Source organism: Eubalaena glacialis, chromosome 10 (assembly GCF_028564815.1).
Source record: "Eubalaena glacialis isolate mEubGla1 chromosome 10, mEubGla1.1.hap2.+ XY, whole genome shotgun sequence".
In the NCBI taxonomy this organism is placed as follows: domain Eukaryota; kingdom Metazoa; phylum Chordata; class Mammalia; order Artiodactyla; family Balaenidae; genus Eubalaena; species Eubalaena glacialis.
Genome location: NC_083725.1, coordinates 119,225,388 through 119,247,786, shown reverse-complemented (window position 1 = coordinate 119,247,786; position 22,399 = coordinate 119,225,388). Strand labels below are relative to the sequence as shown.

Genomic DNA, 22,399 nt, shown 5'->3' with positions numbered 1-22,399 from the left:
CATCATTCTGACTTGTTTGTCAAGAGAAGATGCACAGATTTCCCGAAAGTGGAACGAGGAGAGCAGGCCCCTTACTTGCGTGCGTCCCTGATGTCCTCGTGGCTGGCTGTGTGCAGCGCCCCTGCGTGCAGCCGGTCCAGCCGAAGGGACCGCGGGGAGGAGGGGGGCGAGGTCTCACATTTGATGGTCGTCTTGTCGTCTCGTACCTCTTCTCGCGAAGCTGGCAGCTGAGGGATTGAGATAAGTGTAAAACTAGGTGACAACAGACTGTGACGAATAAAGGAAATCACGAAGGTTTTACATTGTAACCAGAAACTTATTTGAAAACCTATTAGCTATGCTTTCTGCCAGTACAGAAAGGCTTGATCTAGCCTAATGCCGTCTTAAAGGGCTGTCTTGTTCATGAGAAGCAAGGCTGTCAGCAGAGGGAGCACAGAGCAGAGCCGACTCCCGCCGGCCTGCACCCGCATGAGCGCGGAGACCCGGACGGGAGCCTCCCCGTGGCCTGCCGTCCCTAGCATCCAGGCCACCCGGACAGCCCCGCAGGGGCAGCAGAGAGCTGAGCCCCGCCTGAAGCCACCACCATGAACCACGCCTGGCAGTAACCGCCCCGATGAAGAGGGCGCCTGTGTTTATCTCCTGATGCCGTCCAACAGAGACACGAGCAAGGGTAAGAAGCCTCTCAAGCAAACCTGTCCAGACCTTTCTGCTTGAGAGGAAGAAGGAAATAGCTTGCTCTAGGTCTTCATCAAAAGATGATCTCTTCCAGACTCCCAGCTTTTTGGCTTGTAATGGGATGTGAGTATGGGAAGCAGGGTGGTGGTTACGGTATGGGGAACAGATTAACCCCTTCAGGGTCCAGGCAGATCTCCCTTATAAATTTGGGTTTTGTAGTTAAGCCAGGTTAGATTTTATGAAACACGCACGGCAAGCATTTGCATAAACAGTGAGACGTGAGCAACCGACCTGTGCCTTTTTGACGGGATTCTGTAAAGAATATTGATCCACTGCAGCCCCTCAGTGGCTTGCTGACAACAAAGTGACCCAGGGCAAAATACAGCTGAACTCATTTAAGCAACGGCTGGATAAACTCTGTGTCCTCTCCTGATTTCTAATTACAGTCATCAGACAGCAAAAGGCTAGAAAGGCTAGAAATCATCAATGTGAAACTTAACAGGGATCGATCTCAAATTCGAGTTAAAACAATCCTTTATAAAAATCAAACAGGTCAGGGAAGTGACACAGGTCTGAGTTGACTATGGACTCCATGGAGACAAACCGCTGCTTTGAAGCCCAGTTAACACGACAAGCCCCTTCCCAAGGGCCTCTTCCTAAGGAAGTCCTCCGGGCCCACCCAGCCTGGCTGCCTCTCCCCCTGCACCTCCCCCGGGATGAGAGCCCACCCCACTGTGCCCAAGTGACTAGGACGGGCAGCTGCACGCAAGCTGGGCAGGCATCTCGGCATCCACCAGTGACGCGGAGGAGGAGACAGGTCCGCCGGTGGCTGGTTCTTGGCACACACATGCCAAATCTAGAACAAGGTCCCCTAAGTAGCCAGTCAGCGAGCTCAAGCTACCACACGCAACAGACCAGGCCACCCGGCCGGGATGTAATCAACAGGCTGCTACCTTTATTGAGAAAGTCTTGCCACCGAGAAAACTACAAACATTCGCAGCACAACTGCGTCTCGCTGCCGGCCTGTGGACTGTGCAGGGGCAGCACGGCGCGGTCACCCCGAGGGGCACGGCTCTCTCGTCGTCCTCACTTAACAGGCGGGCAAAGCCGGGCACAGAGCGGGTGAGCGGCTCACCCAGGTCACAACCAATCAGTGACAGAGCCGGGACTTTAAACTGCCGCACTGCTGTGGCCTGGCAGGGGGGCTCTGGTGCACTGGGGGGCTGGGCCGCAGGACGGCTGCCCGCGTCCTGCAGGGCTGCGCGGTGAGTGCACGCTCAGGGGGCTGTGAGCCTGAGAGGGAGGGAGGCATCGTGGTCAACAGATCTGGCCCTCAGCAACCGTACTCCCTCCAAGAACAGGGGCTCAGTCCAGGGTTATCTGAGAGGAAGAAGCCCCGAGCGCCCTCCGTCAGGAATGCTGTGAAGGAGACAAGAGCTCCTGGTGGAAAAGTGGGCCGCACGGCGCCGGGGCTGAGGGTCCAGGTTCTGAAATCAGACAAATCCACGCTGCGCTGCTGACGGACTGTGCGAGCCTGGGCACAGCGCCTGGCCTCTCTAAGCCTCGGTGTCCACGTCTGTTGAATGGGGATAACAACAGCACCTGGACCTCACGTGGGTGTTTGTGGGATTAGGGAACAGGCCCGTAAAGCATTCAGCACGATGCCTGGCACAAAGGAACAGCCTACCGAACGCTACTACCTGGGACTATTAAAATTGCTTTCCCCCAAATCTAGCATCTATGGCTCTGCTTCCATCATTTCTTTTTAAAAAACACTATGGGGAATTCCCTGGCGGTAGAGTGGTTAAGGACTCAGTGCTCTCACTGCCTGGGGCCCGAGTTCGATCCCTGGTTGGGGAACTAAGATCCCGCAAGCCTCGCAGCGCAGCCAAAAATAAACAAGTAAATAAACAATAAATAAAATTTAAAAATAATAATAAAAAATAAAAAACACTATGTCTATTATAAATAAGCGTGCAACAATTAGAAGGCAAACAAGCGGGAGAAAGGCAAACTCTTACATTTGTCCCAGTGAACGACCTATTTCCAGCGGAACCATCAGCATATGTTAAGTGGAGGGTGAGTTTCAACACTTCCATTAAAACGTCAATCATTCACCAGTACACAACCACATAGTGTTCATTCACGTAAAACGACAGGGACTCTTCAATACTTCACAAAGAAACAAAGGCATGCTAAATTACTAAATATTTTACCTTTCTACGATGTTTCCTTAAATCACTAGGCTGACAGATGCATGCAAAGAAATGAAGAGAAACCAGATTTACTGCACACTTTGAAGTTAAAAATTCAAGGATCAGTACAGGCAAATATATTAAAAAGAAAATGACAGAACACATGTAAGTGAGATAAGATTTAGAGAAAATGTAACTGGAAATAGAACATTCTTTTGACCACAAAAGTTAAATATAATAATCTATTCAAGATTTCCTAGAGAAACACTATAAATTACTCCTCAGGAAGATACAATTCTATTACAACATACTCAATTTCTTATAATCTGGCATTCTGTATAACAAAGGGCCCTGACGGTTGTCTATTCTAAGCCAAACTTCTCTATAACTTTTTTTTCTATAACCAGTTTTTCTTAATAAGAAACATGTTATACTTTAAAATAGCAATCTAACTGATGAGGAAGTAATTGCAATACCTATTTTAACACTGAACAAATCTAACCACCTATTGGACGTTAACGTAAAATCCTTACCTAGAATTTGATTTAAAACTTCTCAAAATAAATTTATTGATTAAAGCAGGTACCCTGTGAAAATATGTAAGAATAAAAGCTAGCATAATAGCAGATAGAGTCTTTATATTTTATGATTCATAGAAGATAATTTAATTAAAAATAGTCTAGTAAAGACATTAACTGTGCATGTTTAATAAGCTGATGAGATTTACCGTCTTAAATAACACAAGCACCAAAACCAGAAAGTACGTTGTGTCAAAGAGTCCATTAATTCTACACTTAGTGGGTCATTTCTTTACATAAGCAACACCTCACTTGTGAATTACACAAGAATTGCGTGCTGTACGGTGTGAGCAAAAACACTCTGATCCCTCTACATCAGGCCTGCAGCCATACCTACTACGCGTGATACACTACATAACACTTACCGCTACGGGGGAAAAACACTGTTTAATGAGAAACGAAGATAACGCAGAGACCCCACTAAAGAGCCACGACCAAGCATAGACACACACTGTGGACCACAGTGCTGCTGTGGAAGGGACTTATAACAGAGTGGGGTGGACGGGGAGGGGAGCTGGATGGTAAACTACAGACGCGGCGGTGGGGAGGCTGGGGCCTGGATTAACAACGATAAAACAAAGGATGATACAGGGAATCAACACCAATGACAGAAGCAGACACACCGTCAGCCAGTACAGAGAACCATATAACAACAAGGAAAAAAATACACAGAACTGTTTTTACAAATTCTCTGAAAGAAATTAGGCATGAAACCACAAATGAAATCATCAAAGAGTTTTAAATATCAGCTAATTAACTAATGATGTAAATTATAAAAACAGTATGCCAAAATACCACAAAATGGACTAGTCACCACTTCCCACGTCACTAAAATGATTTATAGTTGATTTAATTATACGCTGGCTAACGATGCAGCTAAAATGAAAATGGGTGGTAACAGAAAAAAATTATAATACAAGTGCAGTTAAAAAGCAGAATATTGTAAATATGATTTCATGTGGTAAAGAGCAATGCACTCACAAAACCTAAACTACATACACAAGAAAGTTGTAACGTGTGCTTTAGAGCTGCACACCGTCACCACACGGTCATCGCGTTTCCAGATGAGGAAGCGTGAGGAAGCCCGTCTGCTTCCCTGGGAGCCGCGGGGCACCGGCTTTCAACCTGGTTCCACACGCAGAGCCGGCGTGATCGCACGGCCAGGTGCCTCAGCAAGAGGACCAGTTTAGCTTTTTTGGTTTTGTTTTGACCGCATGCCCTGCCCCCTCCAGCGAGGCATCCCTAGTGTAAAGGAAGACAGCATTGACTCTGTACTGTTTTCGAGATGCCATTAGGGCTGCCTACGTTTACTCTTGCTAAGCTGTCTATTCCTAAAAAACAAAAACTTTCCTGTAGCTGCTGTGCCTTGCAGAGGCCATGCCCAGTGTTACACAAAGGAGAACTTTGGATGAGTTCATGATGACATGCTAAGCTGGTCGTCCAAACATTAAAATTAATTTGTCATTCATTGGGGGACTGATTAAATACTAGCTGGCTTTAAAAAATCTTGAACCTCTGAGCATACCAAATGTACCTGATTTTCTTCTAGGTTAACAAAGCAAGCAAGCAAGCAAACCAGGTGTGCTGGTGGAGGGTGCAGCAGGGAGAAGGCAGACACTTACCAGAGTCATGACGCCTAGTCTGTCCACTTCCCTCGCCGGGCTGTGCGGGGCCCTTCGAGGGGTGGGCCGCCCGCTGCTGGGAGGGGAAGAGCTGGCCCGAGAGGAAGCAGGGTACGGGGGGATGGAGCTCACTGATCTAAAACGACCAAGGCTGTCTAAGCTCGCACTGCCCACCCTGCTCTCAATCTCCTCCGCCCGCTGCTCCGTGTTCTCCTTTTCTTCTTGTATCAACCTGAAACAGAATAAAACCACCGTCACCTGCCTTTGTCAGAAAACAAAGGAACGTGTCTAGATAACAAATCTGGGTTTGTGTTCTGTATTACGATTAACGACTTACCACTGAATCTTACAAAGTTGCTTCCGATCATTCACGTTTGATTTTACTTATTTACACTAAAATTCTGATGGGGGCTGGGTGGCAACTCTCACTGCATAATGAGATATTTAACATTTACAACTTTTACCTTCCCTGTTGTTAGAGCAAAGCTGCATACCTGTCTATCAATTTTTTCAACTGGAAATCGGGAACTCTGATATAATCAAAAAAGCAATTCACAAAGCAATTTGGAGTTTCTTTTTTTTTTTTTTTAATCAGTCATCAATTTTATACACATCACTGTATACATGTCAATCCCAATCGCCCAATTCAGCACACCGCCATCCCCACCCCACCGCAGTTTTCCCCCTTGGTGTCCATACGTTTGTTCTCTACATCTGTGTCTCTATTTCTGCCCTGCAACCCAGTTCATCTATACCATTTTTCTAGGTTCCACATATATGCGTTAATATACGATATTTGTTTTTCTCTTTCTGACTTACTTCACTCTGTATGACAGTCTCTAGATCCATCCACGTCTCAACAAATGACCCAATTTCGTTCCTTTTTATGGCTGAGTAATACTCCATTGTATATATGTACCACATCTTCTTAATCCATTCATCTGCCGATGGGCATTTAGGTTGCTTCCATGACCTGGCTATTGTAAATAGTGCTGCAGTGAACATTGGGGTGCATGTGTCTTTTTGAATTACGGTTTTCTCTGGGTATATGCCCAGTAGTGGGATTGCTGGGTCATATGGTAATTCTATTTTTAGTTTTTTAAGGAACCTCCATATTGTTCTCCATAGTGGCTGTATCAATTTACATTCCCACCAACAGTGCAAGAGGGTTCCCTTTTCTCCACACCCTCTCCAGCATTTGTTGTTTGTAGATTTTCTGATGATGCCCATTCTAACTGGTGTGAGGTGACACCTCATTGTAGTTTTGATTTGCGTTTCTCTAATAATTAGCGATGTTGAGCATCTTTTCATGCGCTTCTTGGCCGTCTGTATGTCTTCTTTGGAGAAATGTCTATTTAGGTCTTCTGCCCATTTTTGGATTGGGTTGTTTGTTTCTTTAATATTGAGCTGAATGAGCTGTTTATATATTTTGGAGATTAATCCTTTGTCTGTTGATTTGTTTGCAAATATTTTCTCCCATTCTGAGGGTTGTCGTTTTGTCTTGTTTATGGTTTCCTTTGCTGTGCAAAAGCTTTGAAGTTTCATTAGGTCCCATTTGTTTATTTTTGTTTTTATTTCCATTACTCTAGGAGGTGGATCAAAAAAGATCTTGCTGTGATTTATGTCAAAGAGTGTTCTTCCTATGTTTTCCTCTAAGAGTTGTATAATGTCCAGTCTTACATTTAGGTCTCTAATCCATTTTGAGTTTATTTTTGTGTATGGTGTTAGGGAGTATTCTAATTTCATTCTTTTACATGTAGCTGTCCAGTTTTCCCAGCACCACTTATTGAAGAGACTGTCTTTTCTCCATTGTATATCTTTGCCTCCTTTGTCATAGATTAGTTGACCATAGGTGTGTGGGTTTATCTCTGGGCTTTCTATCTTGTTCCACTGATCTATGTTTCTGTTTTTGTGCCAGTACCATACTGTCTTGATTATTGTAGCTTTGTAGTATAGTCTTAAGTCAGGGAGTCTGATTCCTCCAGCTCCGTTTTTTTCCCTCAAGACTGCTTTGGCTATTCGGGATCTTTTGTGTCTAGATACAAATTTTAAGATGATTTGTTCTAGTTCCATAAAAAATGCCATAGGTAATTTGATAGGGATTGCACTGAATCTGTAGATTGCTTTGGGTAGTATAGTCATTTTCACAATATTGATTCTTCCAGTCCAAGAACATGGTATATCTCTCCATCTGTTGGTATCATCTTTAATTTCTTTCATCGGTGTCTTATAGTTTTCTGCATACAGGTCTTTTGTCTCCCTAGGTAGGTTTATTCCTAGGTATTTTATTCTTTTTGTTGCAATGGTAAATGGGAGTGTTTCCATAATTTCTCTTTCAGATTTTTCATCATTAGTGTATAGGAATGCAAGAGATTTCTGTGCATTAATTTTGTATCCTGCAACTTTACCAAATTCATTGATTAGCTCTAGTAGTTTTCTGGTGGCAGTTTTAGGATTCTCTATGTATAGTATCATGTCATCTGCAAACAGTGACAGTTTTACTTCTTCTTTTCCAATCTGTATTCCTTTTATTTCTTTTTCTTCTCTGATTGCTGTGGCTAGGACTTCCAAAACTATGTTGAATAATAGTGGTGAGAGTGGACATCCTTGTCTCGTTCCTGATCTTAGAGGAAATGCTTTCAGTTTTTCACCGTTGAGAATGATGTTTGCTGTGGGTTTGTCATATATGGCCTTTATTATGTCGAGGTAGGTTCCCTCTATGCCCACTTTCTGGAGAGTTTTTATCATAAATGGGTGTTGAATTTTGTCAAAAGCTTTTTCTGCATCTATTGAGATGATCATGTGGTTTTTGTTCTTCAATTTGTTAATATGGTGTATCACATTGATTGATTTGCATATATTGAAGAATCCTTGCATCCCTGGGATAAATCCCACTTGATCGTGGTATATGATCCTTTTAATGTGTTGTTGGATTCTGTTTGCTAGTATTTTGTTGAGGATTTTCCATCTATATTCATCAGTGATATTGGTCTGTAATTTTCTTTTTTTGTAGTATCTTTGTCTGGTTTTGGTATCAGGGTGATGGTGGCCTCATAGAATGAGATTGGGAGTGTTCCTTCCTCTGCAATTTTTTGGAAGAGTTTGAGAAGGATGGGTGTTAGCTCTTTTCTAAATGTTTGATAGAATTCACCTGTGAAGCCATCTGGTCCTGGACTTTTGTTTGTTGGAGGATTTTTAATCACAGTTTCAATTTCATTACTTGTGATTGGTCTGTTCATATTTTCTGCTTCTTCCTGGTTCAGTCTTGGAAGGTTATACCTTTCTAAGAATTTGTCCATTTCTTCCAGGTTGTCCATTTTATTGGCATAGAGTTGCTTGTAGTAGTCTCTTAGGATGCTTTGTATTTCTGCGGTGTCTGTTGTAACTTCTCCTTTTTCATTTCTGATTTTGTTGATTTGAGTCCTCTCCCTCTTCTTGATGAGTCTGGCTAATGGCTTATCAATTTTGTTTATCTTCTCAAAGAACCAGCTTTTAGTTTTATTGATCTTTGCTATTGTTTTCTTTGTTTCTATTTCATTTATTTCCGCTCTGATCTTTATGATTTCTTTCCTTCTGCTAACTTTGGGGTTTGTTTGTTCTTCTTTCTCTAGTTTCTTTAGGTGTAAGGTTAGATTGTTTACTTGAGATTTTTCTTATTTTTTTAGGTAGGCTTGTATAGCTATAAACTTCCCTCTTAGAACTGCTTTTGCTGCATCCCATAGGTTTTGGATCGTCGTGTTTTCATTGTCATTTGTCTCTAGGTATTTTTTGATTTCCTCTTTGATTTCTTCAGTGATCTCTTGGTTATTTAGTAACGTATTGTTTAGCCTCCATGTGTTTGTGTTTTTTATGTTTTTTCCCCTGTAATTCATTTCTAATCTCATAGCATTGTGGTCAGAAAAGATGCTTGATATGATTTCAATTTTCTTAAATTTACTGAGGCTTGATTTGTGACCCAAGATGTTATCTATCCTGGAGAATGTTCCGTGCGCACTTGAGAAGAACGTGTAATCTGCTGTTTTTGGATGGAATGTCCTATAAATATCAATTAAATCTATCTGGTCTGTTGTGTCATTTAAAGCTTCTGTTTCCTTATTTATTTTCATTTTGGATGATCTGTCCATTGGTGTAAGTGAGGTGTTAAAGTCCCCCACTATTATTGTGTTACTGTCGATTTCCTCTTTTATAGCTGTTAGCAGTTGCCTTATGTATTGAGGTGCTCCTATGTTGGGTGCATATATAATTGTTATATCTTCTTCTCGGATTGATCCCTTGATCATTAGGTAGTGTCCTTCCTTGTCTCTTGTAACATTCTTTATTTTAAAGTCTATTTTATCTGAGTATAGCTACTCCAGCTTTCTTTTGATTTCCATATGCATGGAATATCTTTTTCCATCCCCTCACTTTCAGTCTGAATGTGTCCCTAGGTCTAAAGTGGGTCTCTTGTAGACAGCATATATATGGGTCTTGTTTTTGTATCCATTCAGCAAGCCTGTGTCTTTTGGTTGGAGCATTTAATCCATTCACGTTTAAGGTAATTATTGATATGTATGTTCCTATGACCATTTTCTTAATTGTTTTGGGTTTGTTTTTGTAGGTCCTTTTCTTCTCTTGTGTTTCCCACTTAGAGAAGTTCCTTTAGCATTTGTTGTAGAGCTGGTTTGGTGGTGCTGAATTCTCTTAGCTTTTGCTTGTCTGTAAAGCTTTTGATTTCTCCATCAAATCTAAATGAGATCCTTGCCGGGTAGAGTAATCTTGGTTGTAGGTTCTTCCCTTTCATCACTTTAAGTATATCATGCCACTCCCTTCTGGCTTGTAGAGTTTCTGCTGAGAAATCAGCTGTTAACCTTATGGGAGTTCCCTTGTATGTTATTTGTCATTTTCCCTTGCTGCTTTCAATACTTTTTGTCTTTAATTTTTGCCAATTTTATTACTATGTGTCTCGGCGTGTTTCTCCTTGGGTTTATCCTGTATGGGACTCTCTGCGCTTCCTGGACTTGGGTGGCTATTTCCTTTCCCATGTTAGAAAAGTTTTCGACTATAATCTCTTCAAATATTTTCTCCGGTCCTTTCTCTCTCTCTTCTCCTTCTGGGACCTCTATAATGCGAATGTTGTTGTGTTTAATGTTGTCCCAGAGGTCTCTTAGGCTGTCTTCATTTCTTTTCATTCTTTTTTCTTTAGTCTGTTCCGCAGCAGTGAATTCCACCATTCTGTCTTCCAGGTCACTTATCCGTTCTTCTGCCTCAGTTATTCTGCTATTGATTCCTTCTAGTGTAGTTTTCATTTCAGTTATTGTATTGTTCATCTCTGTTTGTTTGTTCTTTAATTCTTCTAGGTCTTTGTTAATCATTTCTTGCATCTTCTCGATCTTTGCCTCCATTCTTATTCCGAGGTCCTGGATCATCTTCACTATCGTTATTCTGAACTCTTTTTCTGGAAGGTTGCCTATCTCCACTTCATTTAGTTGTTTTTCTGGGGTTTTTTCTTGTTCCTTCATCTGGTATATAGCCCTCTGCCTTTTCATCTTGTCTATCTTTCTGTGAATGTGGTTTTTGTTCCACAGGCTGCAGGATTGTAGTTCTTCTTGCTTCTGCTGTCTGCCCTCTGGTGGTTGAGGCTATCTACCAATTTGGAGTTTCCAAACACAAGTCTCTAGACCAGATGAAAATGCTGAGTTGATTTTTTTTTAAGGTTGAATTTGAACAAAAGTATTATTTCATGAAGTTCTCTACCAGCCTCATGTGAGTTTCTTTTTTTCTGTTTGTTTTTCGGTTTGTTTTTTTTTTGTTCCCCAACCAGGGATTGAACCCGTGCCCCCTGCAGTGGAAGGGCAGAGTCGTAACCACTGTACCACCACGCAAGTCCCTCATGTGAGTTTCTGGATTCATGTCAACCACGCTGCATTACTCTGGAATTCAAGGTTAATGTTCTTCTCCCCCAGTGTGTACTGGATGGTTAAATAGCAGTCTGAATGTTTGATTACGCAAATACAATTATTTTGATATTAAAATACCGGATCCTTGTCGTAACCTTTCCAATTTAAGTTCTACTTATATATCCTGAAAGTATTTGCTCAGTTTTGATAACAAGTCGATGGACAGAATTTACCATTTATATCAGGTCAACCTGTTGCATAAGGAAAAAATCACTTTTACCTGGCAACACACTATAAAAATAAAAGTATGTAATTGTTTCATAGTTCCTGCAGGGATGGGGAAAGACAGTCTTTCAGAGCTCATCTGGGTTCAAACACGGCACACGAAGAAGTCAGTCTATGAAGTCAAAAGTGCAGGCAGCACAACCTACTTTTGCCATTTTTGCCGTTTATTCTGCGGCCTTTCCTCTCTGGCCCCCATCCTCTGCAGGTGGGAATGGGCACCTCTGCCTGTGTTAATGTGACAAGAGCAATCTGAGCAGCAACTCTGACCGGGTCCACCACAGGGTCACCGGCCTGAGGCTGCTCTGCACGTGGACTTGGGACAGGAGGTGTGGCCATGGCAGATCTGACACCGGGCAGGCCTCAGGGTACCCGGTCACACTGCTGCCCCCAGACCTAAGGCCTCCTGATCACTACAAGGTAGTCCTTTGGATTCTATTCCCTGTTTTGCAAAGTAACTATTATAATTGCTAAGACAGTTTCTAAAGAAAACATCTTAAATGTACTGATGAGACTAAAAAATACTCAAACACACATCCTTTGACCACTGTCTTACAAGAACCAATTTTCACATTATGTTAATTTAAAAGCAAAACGCAAGTCCGAGTGGGAGTCTGCCAACCCGAAAACCCCAGCTTTTCTGTTCCAGGTGGCTTTGGGACACACCGCAGAATACGCGAGGCTCCGAGGGACGCACAAGAGGGCGACCCCTCCGTGCCGGAGGGCGCACGGGCTGCAGGGGGGCAGCACCTCGGGGATCAGAGCTGGGGGGACACGCCGGCTGGCAGAGGCCGATGAAGGGTGCCCTCACCTCCTGCGGCACGCCCACCCTCACCTGCCCCTGCGCCGAGCTTTGGCCTTTCTCCCGGTCGGCCACCCCGTCACCCAGCCCTGCCCCGGGAAAGGAATCCGGGGAGCCGGCTTCGCCCCGACGCCCCGGCGCCATGTCTCCGCTCTGCACCCCGGACGGACATGGCCTCGGCTCTCTGCACCCCGCCATCTCTCTCCAGATGTGTCGGCAGCTTCCGGGGGCAGGGGCTGAACGCCTCTCCCCCTTCCACGACATCTCCCACGGTGTGCTGACACCACAACCGTGGGGAGGATGCCCTGCGTAACTGAGCTTTATAATCAAGGGCAACCTCAGGACTTAAAAGTCTTACAACAGAACCGAAGTAAGTTTTCTTGTTAGGGAACACTTAGGCTTCTCTAAGTAGCGACCACCCCTCAGAGACACCGTGCTTGCGGGGAGCCAGGCACGGGCGCACGCACCGGATCTCCTTGTTGATGGCGTCCAGCTGCTCCTGAAGCATCATGGCCAGCGTCTGGGCGTCGGCCTGCCCGCTGGGCGACAGCAGGCTGGCCGAGCTGAAGAGGGTGTCCCTGTCGCCCTCGCCGTCAGACGCGTCCGCGTCGCTCTCGAAGGCCTGGGCCACGCTGGCCAGCACGCTGGCTTGCTGGGCGCGCTCCCAGTCCTGCTCGTTCAGTGTCTGCACCTGTGCGCGAGAGGCCACGTCTCAACAGCAACGGTCATGGCAACTTCGGTCTAGCAGAAACTCACAACAGTTTTACACAGAAACCAGAAGATTCTGGAAAAATGGGTCACGCTTAGAAGCCACGGACATCTGCTAAGTGAGCAGTATTTAAGCAGTGGGCAGGAGGAGGATCTATTTCTTAGACGGCCTGGCAACATTCACGTCCTAGCCTGGACGGGAGGCAATCCTATGACGTTATTCACAAGGCTGAGGCGACCGAGTCAGAAACAAAAACCGAAAATTAAAAAAATTAATTCCGTGCCACCATCAGCCAGGCTGAAGGGAAGTAAAAAAAAAGTCCATCAGATCCAAAGCCGCTGGGTTCACCTCAGTGGCCATAACTTTTACCAGTGTCACCAAGTAACACGGTTCTCGGAGGTCCCTTTGTCCTCCCGCTTCTGAGGCTGGTCCGAACAAGCGCAGACACGAGCAGCCGCAGCAGCAGCAGGGCGACGGGAGAGCCAGCCCCCGACAGCCCTCAGGGCGCAGGGAGCCGCAGCGGGGCTTTTCTAGGGAGCCGCAACTCACGCTGCAAGGGCACCTCTGTGCACGGAGAGGGTGACGCTGTCATCAGAACACGCACAGAAGCAGCGTGCTCGCTGGGGCTCTGTGCTGCCTCTCCTCTGGGGCCGTCTCACATCCCTTCCCTCCCCAAACCTCCTCCCGCCCCCCATCCCCACCTCCACGCTCAGCCCAGGGTCCTGCCTCCCGTTTCCCAGACACGACCTCAGGGTAACCGCGGGGCAGCCTCTAGACGCAGACTCCCCGGCCCCCTGCCCCTGGGGCCTGTCTGTGCCCACGCACTCCGTCTTCCTCCCTGACCCTCCCCAGGGCTGGGCCACCCCCTTCAGCTGGTCCAGGATCACCTGCCATCACTCCTCCTTCCCTGTGGCTAATCCACGTCCTAGGGGCTCATTCCCAACAGCCTCAGGATGTCCACTCCCTCCTCTCTCCTTAAAAGCACACAACAGGAACCACAGAACTCTCCCTCCACGGCTCCTTCCAGCAACCACTGCGTTTCCCTGAAAGCTCCCCAGGGCAGCCTCTACTCCGCCCCTTCCCTCCTCCGTCTCCCACTCTCTGCAAGCAGGTGTGGCTCCAGGGGGCTCCATGGAGCCCGCACGACTAAGTCCCCTCCCCCACGCTGCCCCAGCAGAGCATCGGAGCATCTGGCTCACCCGGCCCCGCCCTCCCGGGCTACTCCTCACCCTCCTGCCGCCCCTTCTCAACCTCCCAACCTCTGAATCTGGGGTGCCCCACGGCTCTATCCTTGGACCTCATCTCTCACTCCATAGGCACCCACCAGGTGACTCTATCTGGCTCATGCCTTTAAATACCACCTGTACGCCCATGACGCCAAGTCTTCCTCGGGTTGAGAGCTCTCCCAGGTCCAGGCTGGAACACCCAGCTGCCGACCTGACACATCCCCTTGGACATGTGCTGGGCCTGTCCACCTGAACAGGACCGAGGCCCAGATTCCAGCCTCCCCCGACCCGGCTATCTTCCTCATAGCAGGAAACAGACCCCAGCCTTGAGCTGCTCCTGGACCGCCCCTGCCCCCGTTACCTACATCCAGTGCACCGGCCCGTCTTGCTGGCACGACCGTTACCTCCGAATGGCTACTTCCCCTCCCTTCCTCAGGTCTTTGCTCGAACGCCACCCTCCTGGAGACCCTCGCTGGCCACCCTGTTTAAAAATTATGATTCCCCTCCTTGTTTGGCAACTCGGGTACCCTTGGTTTCCTTTCCCTGCTTATTACCATCTGACAGGCTGTGGTGATTGAAAAACACGTCCATGAATTCTTTAAGCCTCCTCCCTTCAAGAGGCAGAGGGCAATTCTTCCCCGACCCCTTTGAGGGAGGGCAGGACTTCGCAGCTCACTCTAATGATCACAACGCAGTGGAAGCAAAGGTGTGCAGCTTCCGAGACTGCGGCATGAAAGGCCTCTCCCCCGCGCTCTCTCTCAGAGGGAGTTCTGAGGAAAGCCAGCCCCATGAAGAGGTCCACACGGCAAGGACCGGGGCCCTCTCGCCAACAGCCAGGTGAGGGAGTCTGAAAGCGTGCCACCCAGCCCCAGGGGAGCCTTCCGGTGGCGGCGACCTCAGGAGGCCCTGAGCCGGGCCCATCCCACTAAGATGCTCCCACATGCACACGAACTGTGGACTATTAAATGTTCACTGTGAAGCCACTAAGCTTTGCAGTGATTGGCTATGTAGCAGTAGATAAAGAATACACACAGCATATTTTATTTTACTTTCCATTCACTGCTGCCTCTCTCTTCTCACTAGGGTGTGCATGTTGGGGGGGTGTGTGTGCAGGCATTTTGTCTGTTTTTAATTCTCTGCTGGAGCCCTAGGTCTGAGGATGCCTGGCCCAATCTAGCTGCTCACTGAATATGGGAGCTCAAAATACAGAGACGTATATAAAAAATATATGCCGTGAAACGGACAAAAATATGAAGGCAGTTGAACTTCCAAATGAGCATTCTTCTCACTACGAGATGATGACTACGTGTACTCGTTTACTCTTAAGGGCGGCCTCAAACCTGTGCTAGCCAGCACTGTGCCATGCCTTACAGTAGGGCACGCTACCAAAATTTGCTCTTAAGAAAAAAAGCTGCCTTAAAAGTAAACTCTTAGCCAGTAAAAGGAAAATGGGGGGAGCGGAAGAGAGAAAGCGACCCATCAAGCTTTGTTTCAAAACAGTCTCAGAACCATAGGGTGAGGAGGCAAGTATCTTACAGAGCACAGGCCCCGGGATGGGGGGGGGGGGGGGGCGGGGCGGGGGCCCTTGCCTTGGAAGGCTCGTCGCGCAGCGCTGCCAGCCGGCCTTTCTGGGGGCGTCGCAACACCGCACTGCTGCTGAAGGAGTCCGAGGGCCCGTCTGCCATGGGGAACCTGAAATCTGGGACGCTGCCCAAGTGGGGTCGGCTGAAACACGGGGGAAGAAAAAGGTCATTATTAGGAGAAAAGTGACCTCACTTTGTTGGCCAAGCCAGAACCTGTCAACTTGGAAAATAAGTGATGTCACAGGAAAAGGTCGCCCAGGAGGGCACCGCTCTCCCGCTCCAACAGCAACCCACCGCCTGCCCCACCAGCTGGAAAACTTCCACATCCGGGAAAACCAGTGCAGACACGAGGACATGCAGGTGACAGCGACGGAATCCAGCTGTCTGTGGTGTACAGGGGTCTGTGGTCCACCTGGGAACCCGCCCTCAGGTCAAGGTGTTGGGCCCGGCACCTGCTCTGCTTCTTCCTTGACATCCACACCTCCCCTCTGGCCTTCAGCTGTTCTCTCCTTTCCTGTTTGGGCCAAGATCCCCAGTGTGAAGCCCATCAATCACAAACACTCCTCTACCTGGAACACCGTCTACACCGCTCACAGCGCCTCAGACAAACCAGCAGCAGAAACCCCTCTGAACCACGGCTTAGAGCTTAGATGGACTGGTGTTTCCGAATCGAAAGCAGAGTCCTGGGTGTAATTAGATTAACGATCAAGACTCTAGGCTGAAGAAGTCCCAGAACAGGTGGTTGGGGCCCTGAGCATGACGACAGAAACCTGGCGTGGGTGTCAGGAGACACCCCGGTCAGCGGAGGCGCAGCCCAGCCTTGACCGTGGGCCCACCTGCACCGCGGGCCCAGCCCAGGAGCTGCTCGGCCCTTGTCTCTGGGAAGAAGGGTGGTGCCTTCATTTGCAGGAGTCCTGAAATCCGGGAAACAGACCCCATTCCCCTGAGGAGAATAAGCGCTCCTCACACCCTCTGCAGAGCGGGCCAGGACCACGTGCTAGCTCAGCCTCCTCTGGTGCACACACTGCTCGACATTTTTAAAAGAAATGTCTTCAATTGTTGCATAGGATTTATCCCTTGTTTGCAGGAGATCAAAGTCTGGAATCTCCCTTGAACCGCAACTGTCTCTCCCATCCCCTCTGGCCTCATTCCTAAGGAAACTGCTCCTTCTTTCTCAGCATGACTTCTACCCAACTGCTTGGGGGCCACAGCACACTTCGAAATCGGGTGAAAGCTACGACACAAAATCCCACACGTGCTTTTGGTGGCAGGCGGATCCTCTTAAGTCCACAAACGCCCCCGGGTTCTGTCGCCCCGCGGCAGTCATTTCCCAGTCTCCTTACGGAGCCCACCCACCATCTTTCTCCCCCACTCGTCAACCGAGGCTGGCTTTCCTCCCAGAAGATCTCAGACACAAGGTGACCGATTTCACTGTGAAGTCCTGCCAAACAAGCCGAGCCTGCCCTGCCTACCAGCCATCTTTTCAGTCCTCCCTCCGCACCCCGAGGCCCCACTCCCCACCTGCTGTGATCGTCTTTTCCCATTTCTACAGCTCCCGACCACCTCTCTGCTAAGCCACTTGACGTTACACCTCTAGAGCTGCCTCCTTGAAACATCCCCTCCCGCAGTACCCAGCCCCTCCAGCCCACTGTCTTCAGAGCACAGAGTCCGCCTACAGCCCCTGCTGCGCCATCAGAGCAGAGCCTCCCACCCCGCCGCCCCCCTGCCCCATCAGAGCACAGAGCCCCCCCCCCACCCCCCTGCTCCATCAGAGCACAGAGCCCCCCCCGCCCCCCTGCGCCATCAGAGCACAGAGCCTCTCCCCCCCACCCCCCTGCGCCATCAGAGCACAGAGCCCCCCCCTCCACCCCCCTGCCCCATCAGAGCACAGAGCCCCCCCCGCCCCCCTGCCCTATCAGAGCACAGAGCCCCCCCCGCCCCCCTGCCCCATCAGAGCACAGAGCCCCCCCCGCCCCCCTGCGCCATCAGAGCACAGAGCCCCCCCCCCGTGCCCCTGCGCCATCAGAGTACAGAGCCCCCCCCCGTGCCCCTGTGCCATCAGAGCACAGAGCCTCTCCCCCCCACCCCCCTGCGCCATCAGAGCACAGAGCCCCCCCCACCCCCCTGCGCCATCAGAGCACAGAGCCCCCCCCCCGTGCCCCTGCGCCATCAGAGCACAGAGCCCCCCCGACCCCCCTGCGCCATCAGAGTACAGAGCCCCCGCCGCCCCCCTGCACCATCAGAGCACAGAGCCCCCCCTCCACCCCCCTGCGCCATCAGAGCAAGAGCTGCTTCCTCATCCTTCACTTGCACTGTCACACATGGCTCTGGTGACCATGCCCAAGGCTTCTCCATTGAAAACCCCCGCAACTGTGCCAGCCCTTCGGTTCCGGCACCCTCGCCCCCTTCATAACTCAAACTCCCAAAGGAGTAACAGGCTGTGTCCACCTCCTCCTCCTCCAGGTACCCGCACGGTCCTCCTCACACTCGCCTCATCTACCCCGTGAGCAGGGGTCTGCCTCCACCTCTGACCTCACCCTAGAGGACCTTAGCCAGCAAGTCCAGCGATGCCGCCGTCCCGGTCTTCCTCCACCCCCCCCCCACCTCCGTCTGCAAGCACACACACTCTCCTTGAAATTCTACCCCCCGGTGGTTTTGGAGACAGGGAAAGTTTCTGGCTCTGCCTCTATCTTCCTTGATTTCTCTTTTTTTCTAGAAGGAGGTTCAGCAGGGACCCTAGACCCTGATGGTCCCCTACGTTTCCAAACGCAGAAATATTTGTATAGGCTCCAAACTGTCTCCTAAATCACGATTCAAGCAGGAGTCTCTTTCCTACAGATGAATGAATGTCACCAGTTAAGCTCTTCAATAACCTTTGCTAAAGTTTAACTCTCACTTGATGACCATTTTCCACAAAGAAAGCAAAGAAAAATTTAAATAGCTTAATAAGAATTATTGCCCCTATAATGACAAGTAAGAAAAAAATCAGGATGCTGAGTAATTTGCTCCACTCATTCACAAGCCAGGTGATTCCTCCCACGGCAGCCAATGCCACGTCATGTCTCAATAAATTTTAAAATGCCTACAAGTCATTAACCTTCTGCGATTCTTAAGAAACATCAGTGTCACAGTCTGTCAGGTCCCTCAAATGAATACACCCAAATATTAATGAGCCACCACCCCCCTTCCAAACCGCCTCCTGTGGTTTTGAGTCTTGTCAGTAATGTGACTGCCACTCTCCTAGGTACCGAGTTCTAACCTTAGGAATGATGTTTTACTCTTCCATCTAGCCTGCCACTAAGCTACAGGCTCCTTGAGGCGCGACCATGAGCTATACCCACCCAGTTATACTGTCCACACAGCCGTGACACGCCCCTGTATACACACGACAGTGCTGAGCAGAGCTGTGACCTGGGGAACGTCCTACCCGTGGTGTAGGGGAGCCCCTCTCAGCCCCGTCTGGTCCAGTTCAGCTCTCAAAGCTTCCAGGGTTAGTACGAGCTGATCCTACAAAACAGCAAATGACATAACACTGCACCTATTGCTTTCAGGATATAAAATGACTTGCATCAAAATGTGCTCAAATGCTGAACAAAACCATAACAGGTTACATTAGCAGTTATAAATTCCAAACATTTTAATTCTGAGAAAATTTTCTCCAAGAGTCCTATAGCAAACATAAACGCTCAGACCAGTATTAACTTTATAAACCGGAGTGAACAAAAAGTTACATCTTGGTCATAGAAAAGCTCTCAGAAGAGAAACACCAAGCCATTAACAATAATGAATTCTGAGAGAAGCTGAACTTGGGGCAGGGGTGGGGGACACACACGCAGGATTCACTCTCTATCGCACTCGCTCCTCTGCATTGCTTTTAGCTGTCTACACCAAGCTCACATCCACTCATGTGCCATCTCTACTCCCAACGTCACTTCCTCACAGGGCAAAGCAACAAGGCAGACTGCCAGAGTTTCTGAGTCAATGGACAGCCTTCCTGCTCTGCGCTGTGGGCCACAGCTGCCACTCGCCTCATGTGGCTACTGAGCACGCCTGAGATGGGCCACCCCAAAGCGCCAAGTGCTGTGACCAGAAACCACACCGCAGGTTTCAAAGACTCAAGTGGGAGAGAAGAACGTAAAGTAGCTCATTCGTTTTTAGAGCAATTATACGATAACATTCTGACTACATTAGGTAAAATACAATAAAATTAACTTCACCTGTTTCTTTCTACTGTTTTAAACGTGGCTACTAGGAAATTTTAGATTACATATGTGGCTCTTATTATCTTTCTGATGGACGGCACTGTTCCACATGAAAGGCTCCTGCTTTGTTTCAGCTTTCAAATGAACCCAGAAAGGACTCAGAATTCTGAACCACACGCACCTGCTGGACTCTACATCCATCTAAAATGCAAACGCGTTCCACATACAAATCCAGGAGTGCTATATATGTTATAGCAGTGGACTAGCCATAAAGAAAGTGTAACTCAACTTCTGCTAAACAGCTGTAGTAATTATAATAACAATGAACCCAGCTCAATTCAGCTCTTAACAGATTTCTAAACAATCTAGAGATTGAAGCACCTTATCATGTTGCATTTCTTCTAATTGCTTTTTTGCATTTTCAACTTCTCGTAGGAGGGAATTCTGAAAAAGATATAAATAGCCTTTTAGTGTTAATTCTTAAAAATGTTCCATGTACTATAGGATGGCTACAGTTCTGTTTCAAACAGTAAAGCACCGCGGGAAGGAATGGGCCACGTGAACATACTGATGGGCAGATCACGCTCCCAGAGTAAAATGCCAGCCACGAGGCCAGATGACAACTTTTAATAATAACTTGTACATATAAAATTTCCTTCTTCACCGACTGATTTTCTAGATATAAGGAGGTCAAGTTCATGGGGTAAGTTAAACTGGTTTATACCGGCTTTCAGCTTTTGCAGTTCAGTGGTCACTCGGGAAACCGGCACAAGTTTCACATGCAAAATTCAAATCTGAGACAAAAATATTCCTACCTTAGGGCCGGCCCGCAGATCAGGGAGGAAGTGAGGTAACTGCCCTATGTGGTCTCTAGTAATGCATTTCATCATGGGTTTTGTGTAAAATAAAATGTGCCACATAATTAGTAGTAATCACTGGTCTCTCCCAAACAAGCATCACCCCAGGTGCCAATCTCAGGGAAGATTCTTGGGCCTCATCTTTAGGGCACTGGTGCAGACGGGACAGGTTTTTTATCAAACCTGAACCAAAGTGTCACCCATCAGAGCTTCTCTGACATAGATTCTCGGCTACTCCTTTACTCTGGTTACAGCTAAAGTAGTTCCATGGTGAGAGTAGCAAGAGTCCAGGCTTAGACATTTTCCAAACCAAATGAAAAGAGAGAAGGCTGGAGGTGGAATATGAGAACGCTTGTTTTTAGATGGTTAAATCTTTTATATTACATCACACAAAAGAGACAGAAATAAACTTCTAATGCAAGAGCAATGAAGGGGTGAGGGTGGACCTAGAAAATTCTGGCGCAGGTGCTGATAAACTCGGCCCGTCAGCCAGATCCGGCTCACTGCCGACTCCTCTAAGTTTTAGTGGCACACAACCACGTCCATTCCTTTACGGATTGCCTGTGGCTGCTTTCATGCTACTTAATTGATCAGCATGAACTTCTTCTACTCAATTCCTCACAATGAGTAAACGCCTACGATATTTACTACGTGGTTGGCCCTCTATGGAACCAGATCTCCAACTCTTGTCCTGGAGAGCAAGAATGATAGGCAATTTCCCATACGCACAGCCTGGGCAAGGACATAACCACTGGCACCCCTTTTGCAAAGGGGCCTTCAGGGACGTTGTGCTAGCACACCTTATCTTCCAGAGCTGCCATTCTCTCTTTAAGATGAAGCTGAAGCCTCTCGTTAGATTCTGAAAGAAGCTTGTCAACAGTGTCTGATAAACGTTTATTGTGTTCTTCATTCATTTTTTCTCTCTGCCTTGCCTAAAACAGGAAAAACAAAAACTTAATAAACTTCAAGAACAAGTATGGTCATTGTTTTAAAAGCACCAAGGAGCGACGACGTGGCCGGCCTGTGCCCTGGCTCCCCAGGCTGCCCCTCCCACTGCCATCTCCGGTGGACTCTGCACCGTCACCAGAACCCACTCGATCCCCAGAGTTGACTGCAGGTGCAGAGAAAGGTCCCTCTCACTGCTTCTGTTCAACACAGCACCCAGGGGGCCTCATTAGTGTCACCAGCCATTAACCGTCAGATGGACTCAGGGAGCAGATTTACATGCAGAAAACAAGCATATTTTAAACGGGATCAGCTTACACACACACTGGAGGGGGAACTTCCCAGCATGTAAACAGAAGCTTGAATCTGGATTAAGGGGGTAAAATGAATTCAACTTATAAAGCAAAAGGTAAAAAATTTCATTTTGGGAAGAAAACCAGTGGAGATAGACTTTCACATGTTTTTCTTTATACTCTTAACATCACCTGAATTCTTTGTAACGATAATTTATACTAAAAAACTAGAAATAATTACCGCAAGTAATTTTTAAATGTAATAAAATTGGTAAGTCTGTGTTTTATAAAACCAGCATCAACTTCATGGTTTCAAAAGCTTATCTTCACCCTACACCCTGAGTGAACACAGAAGAAAAGGGGAGGGGACAGAGAGTGCTGACAGGCAGCACACGTCAGGGCGGGTCCCCTCGGCGGGTCTCCCTTTTCTCCTAGGTTGTTGGAAGCACTAAGTACAAAGCGCTCAGAACCACGCCCAAAACACAGCAACCACCATCATCTAGAAGAGACCCAGCTCACCGTACGATAAGGCTGTCAGCATTCAAATTTTTTTA

The 22,399-nt window shown here is 47.6% G+C and overlaps 1 protein-coding gene across 3 annotated transcripts in view; it reads right to left on the bottom strand.

The window, feature by feature from the left end:
• Positions 1 to 22,399, bottom strand: part of PPFIA1 (PTPRF interacting protein alpha 1) — a 91,572-nt gene that overhangs the window by 24,403 nt on the left and 44,770 nt on the right. For all 3 annotated transcript variants that reach the window (XM_061202224.1, XM_061202226.1, XM_061202225.1), the window contains exons 11-17: positions 21,408 to 21,539; positions 20,132 to 20,194; positions 18,976 to 19,055; positions 15,555 to 15,690; positions 12,498 to 12,721; positions 5,071 to 5,302; positions 76 to 227 (exon numbers count right to left, since the gene is read on the bottom strand). In XM_061202224.1, coding sequence (XP_061058207.1) covers positions 76 to 227; positions 5,071 to 5,302; positions 12,498 to 12,721; positions 15,555 to 15,690; positions 18,976 to 19,055; positions 20,132 to 20,194; positions 21,408 to 21,539 — 1,019 coding nt within the window. The remainder of the gene's footprint in view (positions 1 to 75; positions 228 to 5,070; positions 5,303 to 12,497; positions 12,722 to 15,554; positions 15,691 to 18,975; positions 19,056 to 20,131; positions 20,195 to 21,407; positions 21,540 to 22,399) is intronic.